This window comes from Physcomitrium patens, chromosome 2 (genome assembly GCF_059467195.1).
Source record: "Physcomitrium patens ecotype Gransden chromosome 2, ASM5946719v1, whole genome shotgun sequence".
NCBI lineage: Eukaryota > Viridiplantae > Streptophyta > Bryopsida > Funariales > Funariaceae > Physcomitrium > Physcomitrium patens.
In genome coordinates, this window is record NC_143411.1 from 7,520,493 (window position 1) to 7,528,647 (window position 8,155).

At 35.5% G+C, this 8,155-nt stretch overlaps 1 protein-coding gene across 5 annotated transcripts; it reads right to left on the minus strand.

Annotated features, from left to right (window-relative positions):
- Positions 1-1,703: 1,703 nt before the first annotated feature.
- LOC112279209 (translation initiation factor IF-2, chloroplastic) lies at positions 1,704-6,190 on the minus strand. 5 transcript variants are annotated; one of them, XM_090245063.1, is made up of 8 exons: positions 5,700-6,048; positions 4,470-4,590; positions 4,276-4,360; positions 4,047-4,109; positions 3,533-3,688; positions 2,736-2,784; positions 2,155-2,342; positions 1,704-1,952 (listed from the first exon to the last, which is right to left on the minus strand). In XM_090245063.1, the coding sequence occupies exons 3-7, from the start codon at positions 4,339-4,341 to the stop codon at positions 2,323-2,325; spliced, it is 354 nt and encodes a 117-aa protein (XP_090101189.1). In that variant the 5' UTR covers positions 4,342-4,360; positions 4,470-4,590; positions 5,700-6,048; the 3' UTR covers positions 1,704-1,952; positions 2,155-2,322. The 5 variants fall into 5 exon arrangements, with proteins under 5 accessions (XP_090101189.1, XP_024369192.1, XP_024369195.1 ...); XM_024513424.3 differs by having other exon boundaries at positions 2,736-2,845; XM_024513427.3 differs by lacking the exon at positions 4,470-4,590 and having other exon boundaries at positions 4,276-4,393; positions 5,700-6,190.
- Between the last annotated feature and the right edge of the window lie 1,965 nt (positions 6,191-8,155).

Genomic DNA, 8,155 nt, shown 5'->3' on the forward strand with positions numbered 1-8,155 from the left:
TCAGGTTTTGTGATTCATTTCGCGCAGAATTAAAAACAACCTCGTCATTGTCGTCGTTTCAGTATCGTCGCTGTCGTGATTCCAGTGCTGTAAGACTGTGGGTGTATTGTGGAACGAGGACTGGACTGGTGTGCTACGTATCCGTAGCTGGAAGGTTTGTGGGGACTGCAGACATTGGTTCAAGCATTTGTGATATTATTATTCAACTCAGGGTGTGAGTGAAATAGTCCTTGAATGCGACAAAGCTGGGCTCATTTTGAGGCGTGGGATAGATCTGATTTAGTACTGTTTTGTTAAATTGTTGCCATTAAGCTTTACAGAATATGACTGTTGCTTTGGCCTTTGACATTGGCTGTGCGGGAATGATTCGAGCCGTTCGAAGATCTTTGGAACGAATAAACTCCCAGTCTTTGAGTATGTTGAATGTGAACGAAAATCATGAACAAAATTTTCAAATTTCAATTGCATATTCTAGTTATTTAAGCTGTATTTTATTTTTTTACAATATTTTTCGGACATGTTTAATATGTATTTACTTTAAGGAATATTACGAAGTAAAACTTCTTGAAAAATATAACCTTGTTGTGCAAAGAAAAATAATAATATGGCATCTATAATTCAGTATGTATAGAACTTTGTAATAACTTTTTCTTTGTTTTCTTTTCATCAAATTCTGATTACGCTGAAGATGTATATTTTTACATGGTAAAATTTGAGGGACTCTACCATCCAAATCCTTTTTTTTTTCTTTTTTCTTTTTTCTTTCTTCTGTTTTCTTTTCTTCTTTTTTTTTCTTTACAAACACCTACAAGTAATTGATTGAAATGGTAAACGTAATGTAGACTTCAAACACCCACTCTAAAATTCTTCATCACACAACAAAAACGACTAAAATAGTGACATTAACTAACATTCATTTGCTAAAACCTCCCAATTATTCAATAAATCAAAATTCTAAGTTTTACAACTATAATACTGAAACATGTTTGTTGATGCAGATAAAAGTACTAATCTTACTGCCCTAATACCCTGCCAACTGAACACAAGTAGCATCGAGTTCTAAATCATTAATGTCACAAGATATCTGATACATTACTCAGCTTTCAGCAAATACCTTTTGCTGTATTGGATGGTAGTGAGAAAACAGTTCAGCAACTTCAATCCAACTAGTTCATAGTGGCAATAAATTAGTTCAAATCTCTAAAGAGATCATTTGGTAAAAATTCAGCATGTAAGTTTGTAATAGTTTGTAACTTATCAGCATCAACAATCGAAAACAATAAAAGTGGAATGTTTGCAGTAGACGACGCAGAAACTAAAGGAGGCGGACTAGCCCTTGCGCCAGGCAATTTTTGACCAGCTAGATGATTTTTTTATTATATTCCAGAACCATAAGAATTGAGAGACTCTGGTCGGTGTGACAAAGGCCATTTAGAACAAATACCTGCGGTAAAAATCAGCTGGAGGAACTGATTGAGCACAGCGCTCATTGCTTCCTAATTGTAAAAAAGCGGACATCCTCCACAAACCAATGTTGAGTTCGAAGTAAATCTAATGTTGATTTGTATCCACAAGGAAACATGATTGACTTACAGTACGGGAGTATGCCACGATGTGGACAGACCACTCAGCCAATTTTCACGGAACCATCATTCACAAATTGGATAAACCACACAAAGTAATGAAGCTACAGAGATGGTACATAAAGAGGTGAACTCCCATATTGGAGTGTGGTTAACCTTGACATCATAAATAAAAGATCGATTAGAAAACCGTTCCAGAGGTCTAATTATTATGAAGTGATATGTAGTGTTAACAGCAGCATTGACAGTCACTGAAGCATCTTCTGAAGTCCACTTCTTAGCCACCAACCTAAAAACTATGATCCTGGCACCAGCTTGCCATTTATTGAAGTCGCCAACACCACCTCCGGGTTCCAAGCCGGTGGGAACCTGCACAAGGGGAATTTTTTAAGATATTTGACATCATAAATACAGTATCGATCGATTTTCTAAGACATTTAACAGCATCGATGCAGTGTTAACTGCTTGCAAAGTATTTGTTTGGAAAAAGTAACGTAAAACGTAGAGCAATACATGAATCCATACTCAGCACCAGAACAAGTTCTTTGTAAGAATATTAGTGACTGCTCACCTCCTAAGCGAGCTCCTTCACTCATCTCAACGAGTTTATAAAGCCACCATGCGCAATATTTTTTTCCGCATAACATGAATTCCAGAACCCGTCACCATCTTGCCTTCAATCACAACACAGCCACTTGCTTTACGACTTCCAGCCTCAAAGACGGCACTTACTGCGGCCTCACCAATTAGCACCCCCTCCTGCAATGTAGGTACAACAAAAGTTGATAAGAATCCAAAATCCGGGAAACTGAACTAGTGCAGATATCAGCATGAGGCTCTCCACAAAAACTTCTTTCGACAAAAAATGCCCAATTAAACTTAGCTTGCATGTCTGAACCGAGTCATCACATAACTTTCTGCGCGTTCAAGAGCAACACCTTGATATGTTTCACTCATTAACATTAACAAAGCTCAATCATTCTAAACCAACAGGTTTATCTTGTTTGCAATTCACAGCATGCAACCATAATGGCCTAGGATTGGGCTCATTTCGACCACGTCCCCATGGGCTATATACTAGGTTGTATGCTACACATGAGTGACCATACGGAACTGAGTTCATGTAAAACAATGGAGGAACCAAGTTTTTACCTCTACATCTTCTAGCAGCCCTTCCATGGCATGGCTTCTCGAATGCCATCTACAAGACCACAAATATCACGATGAAATCGTATTTCCACTCCTTCAGCATCTACCTGCGGCTGTACATCAACTTTGAATCCTTCATTCATTTGCTAAACCTAGTTGGACGCACAACTTCAGCATGCTCTTGTGCCCTACTTTTTGCTACATCCAGAGAGTAAACAATATCGAACTCGTCACCTGCCAACAGTACTACACTTAAACCCAAAAGACATTCAGAATTCATTAACAGCTTAGCACCACGTGTCCAAAAGACACAATGGCAAACGTCGAAAATTGTTCAGCACAATTTCTGGTACATGGACGTTAACAACATAGGAAATCAACTGCACAGCTGCAGAAGGGCCTGCTCCATCCGCCGGGTGTCAGTTTAATGCATCAAGATACGAACCTGCAGTTCCACAATATATGCTAGTTATCTATTACTTTCAACTACCCGAGGCCAAAGGCACTCACAATCCAACTCCAAAATGAGTGCTTCATTCAAAAACTAGCGAGAGGAATTACAACTGCGGTGGCGACACTCAAATTCCAGAACTGCTAACTTTGCCACACCTCACGCTAAGTACAAGCAAGTAAACATCCACACAAAAAATGGAACTGAAGTACCACAACATAAATCACTATTGTCACTATTAAGACTCGTTTGGTATTGGAGACATCAGAGAGGTTCGATTTCGAGTGATTTCTGCGCAAGCAAGTTCGACACGTGACACTCTAAAAAAAAAGAATTTGGGACAGCATACCTTTACATGTGCCTCACCACAAAGCACAAAGTCTTCCTTGAGAAGGGTGCCATTTTGAACCGGTAATGTGGCGAGTGGACCTCTGGCATTGTCCAAACTTGCGTTAACAACAGTTCCCTTGGCCTCTCTGTCGGGATTGGCTTTCAGCCCTTGTAGCTGCACATACTCAACGATAGAAAAACGAATATTGCAGTACATTGTATTATGTGATCTCCCTTTCGGACAAATACGCCAAAAAATTAATTCATCGTCTGCTAGTTGATCGCATTAAACACCAGCGCCGGTTTCATACACCGATAAAGTCCCAATGTGAACAAGACTTTTTGTTTCTTATACTCAGATTGAGACATAAAAATACAAGGTTACAACTAGGTGTAGGGTTTTTCATCCGGACTACCAAAGAAGTAGAAGTCGTCAAATCAACATAGTTCACAAAATGTCGATGGTTAAATTGCAGTCCTCCAGTAAACAACCCAAAAGCACCAAAGTTCACCGAGGAGTAAGGAGAAGTTACCTCTGCTACCAGCACAATGTTTTCTAGCAGCGAATCAATTCCTGTTCCCCTTTTCGCACCAACCTAGGGACAAAAACCACTTCGTTTATGAGAATATAACTGCGTAAATGACCCTTTCTTTCACTTCTGTTACCTGTGAACTGAAATGTTCCATGATCTTCCGGGAGAAACTTATCATCTTCAGAAGCAGGGGCACTTTTAACATCACTAAAGTATGGAAGAAACTCACCTTCACCACAGGAATACAACCTTCCCGTTCTTGAGGTATCAAGCCATCAGAAGAGTGATTTTGCATCCCAACATCTGGATTTGCTCTAGCCTCGACAAATGTTGAAAATCTTAAAGACCTGAGAATGTGATGATAAAAAACACAAAGCAGATTAAAAAAATTAAAAAAATATATTAAAAAATTAAAAAACTTACCTCGTGACCGGAGGCCGAGACTCGAGGTGATCGATTTCACCATCATCAATGAATTTATTTGAAGCTAGAACATGAGTTTGTGCACAACTTCTGTAGATAACATCGCTCTAGCTAAATCGATCTGACCGCGTCAACGATAAACCCGAGATGACAAGTAGAAATGCACGAATGCAAAGTTTAGTAAGCACATTCGAGAATAACATTCAAAACGGAAACCAATTATTGCTTCGATAATACAGCATACACTCGTCGACAAGTGGTGTCACTACTGTGTCACGCCCCCCAAAAAAATCATGCGTTACTACAGACCATACTATTAACGATTTCTATTCGGCCTGGTCCTTCAACCGGAATTCAAAATATTGAGGAATGAAACAAGAGCTCTTTCTCTCCTGGTAACTAAGATGTGATTAATCTCGTCTGCTTATTATAGGCTCGTTCATGCCTCACCCGTAACACTCTAGGCCAAACAAACATTCTAGGAACAATTCAATCGAACTTCATTCGATAAGTTCCTAAAACAATGATTTCAAGCGGATTGATTTGCGACTAGCGCTCTAAGAACATACTAATCCTTTCAAATCAGAACCAGTGAACATAAAACCATTCACGTCTATCTCGTCAAAATGTTGCACAAGCTCAGTCACATAACGTATTACGCGGCAAGCTATCGTTCGGAGAATCAATGAACGTATTTAGTACAGATCTCTGTTCTCAGACAAGCCACAGAAAAGAGTGGACGTTATCACCGCTAGAATTTTCCCTCTGTTGCAGGCTAAGAAAAAGGGCTTCGGCAGTTCAGCAGGGCCAATGGTAGCGGGGAAATACACAGGGGTTGTTCTAAGAGATTGCCCTGCAGGAGCCAGCTTCACCTGGTCTTAACGATTCCACATCCTTCACTACAGGAACTATTTTTTAGTTTTTTTAGTTATTTTAGTTGTACCATATCTCAGTACTAGTCCTGCTGCTCCCAAATCTTTCATTAGGTCTCGTCGAAGTACAACGAAGGAAGGCCTTGCAGTCAATTTGACGAGACTATTCAACCACATACGAGGTCGTAGAGTTCGTGAATATTTCAGAATACGTCCACACTGTGTGCAGCTGTACTCGTAACCATCTCCATGAACTACCCTACCATCACAAGCCTCCACCAATACAGACGACTCAAGGACACAATGAAGAGCACGAGCAAGACCCCGGCAGGCTAACAACAACAATCGTCTCTCTCACCTTTGCTCCCGCTGATGATGCAGACCACGACAAAGTGTGACTTCGCCATCGCCGTGCGATCTCACCAAATTACGACCTCCTCCTCAACGATGGCTTTGCCTCAATCTCCATTGCACCAAGAGACTCCGAAGCAAAGCACATCCCACACATATTCTTCCAACTCTCTCGCTCTCTCTCTCCCTCTCTCTCTCCCTTCCACGCACTACTGCCGATACGCCGCTCTTGTTGCAACTCCATTGTTCGATGCTCCAAAAACTCTGACCTCAAAAACGAAAGCAGCCGCTTCTCTCGTTCTCTCTCTCGTTCTATTTCTCTCACACACACACAGATTCACAGCCATGGAGCTGGAGAACCTCGCAATTCAGAAGCAAATTGTCGCGGGCATGATCAAAATACTACCAACGTGGGCTTATGTTCGTGTTTTCTGACAAAAAAAGTTGCAAAAAAAGGCTGTGGTTTCCTTTGTGAAGGATGCTTATCCAATTTTGAAGCATGAGGTGTGTCTCATGTTAGTGTTTCCTTTGTACAAGAAGAGAGGTGAAAAAGTGATGTTTGTTAGTTCCTCTTGCTTTTAGGGTTTAGGGTTTTTATATATGTTGTTGTTGTTGGGTTTGTTGATGGATACAATCTTGGATGACTTTGGATTGTTTCAAATTGTAATGAGGAAATAATTATGTATTTCAATTTTTGAAATTTTAGCAGTTTGGAAAAGAATCATTTGGTGTTGAGTGATTTCTAGGCAAACACATACAGCGTTTGTTGGTTTTTATTTAGCAAAGCCATTTAAACCAAAATCCATCAAGATATAAAATAGAAAAGAAAAAAGGTATACAAATTATCTTTACTTTTGGATTAATTTTATAGATTATAAAAATAACAATCATTTTTTAATTTTAATATTTTTAAACATGAAAATACAATATTTTTTCTTTTATATATATATATATATATATATATATACATATCCAAACCTATGTACATATGTATAAAAGAATCAAAAAAATTGTATTGGTTTTGAAAATAAAAATATTATAAGTCTATTTATGTATTATATTTGGAAATTTATTCAAAGGGTAATTTTTTAATCCAACATCTTTATTTTAAAATAATCTATTTTTAATAATCAAATGTAGAAATCATCATAATTAAACTTGATTATAATTTATTAAATTAAATAGATACTACAAAAATAGTTTATAAGTTAAATGCTTAACATATATCTAAAATACATATATCATCATACATAATTACTATCTTATTTCCTATTTTATTTGCATTCTTATTTACTCTCTTATCTATATATTTTAAGCACATAGCACTTTTTAGACCAAAATCTACCATCAATTACATAACTTTTAGTTACTATTATATTGAGGCCAAAGAAAGTGACCATATAAAATAAAGAAATGAATAAGTATTCACCGTAAGAAATCATAAATTTATTTATGTGTTGATTTATGAAAAAAATTAATGAACAAAATCTGATTAATTATTTAGATTTAGTTTTTTTTTATGTTCTTTATAAAATTTTAGGAAATTTCATATTTGATGTGTAAAAAAAGAAAAAAGTACACAAACAAACAAGGCTTGTATTAAAGTCTTCTAAAAGCCCATTTAATATAATGTGTCTGTAATATACATGCAACTACTTTATTTTTATAACAAAGATAACTTTATTTTCTAACCTTCAATCAACATTTTTATGTTGATTTACTTTGATTTTTTTTTTCTCTCAATATGATTATAAAAATAAAATAAATAAAAATATGTGTATGACTATATATATATATATATATATATATATATAAGAATATATACATATAAATTCTTTTGTGTATCCAAAACCTAAGTTGATAAAATACATAAGAGACTAAAGATTAAGTTGGTAAAATCTTAAAATCAATAATGTCACATTACTCACAATCAGTTATTGAATTAAAAAAAAAATACATTTTGAGTTGTATTATTAATTTTATGCAACATCTAATATATTATTATTTATAAAAATTTAAAAGTAAAAAATCACAAAAACTACTTAGCTATTTTTTAGAAAACTGAATTTTTGCTATAATAGAAAAAAATGTTACTTCAATTATATTATTTTTAAGTGGCATCTATCTTAGTGATAATATTGATAAATTAAGAACACATACTAATTTTTATTTCAAAAAATATAATAAATTAAAATTTAAAAAATAAATGCATTGGTATTTAATGATATTTAATAAGACAAGAGAAATTAAATTATTGTCAAAATTAATGTATTATCTTTTTTTATCATTTATTATTATACAAGTATTTTTTTAAATCAATATAAATATCCATAATTATAGATATTTATATTGGAATGGTAATAAAACTAGAATCTAAATCAAGATAGTGAGCTTTTTATATTGTAATTTTTTAAAAAAAATTAAGATTTTACAATATTCATCATTAAACTAAAATAATTATTT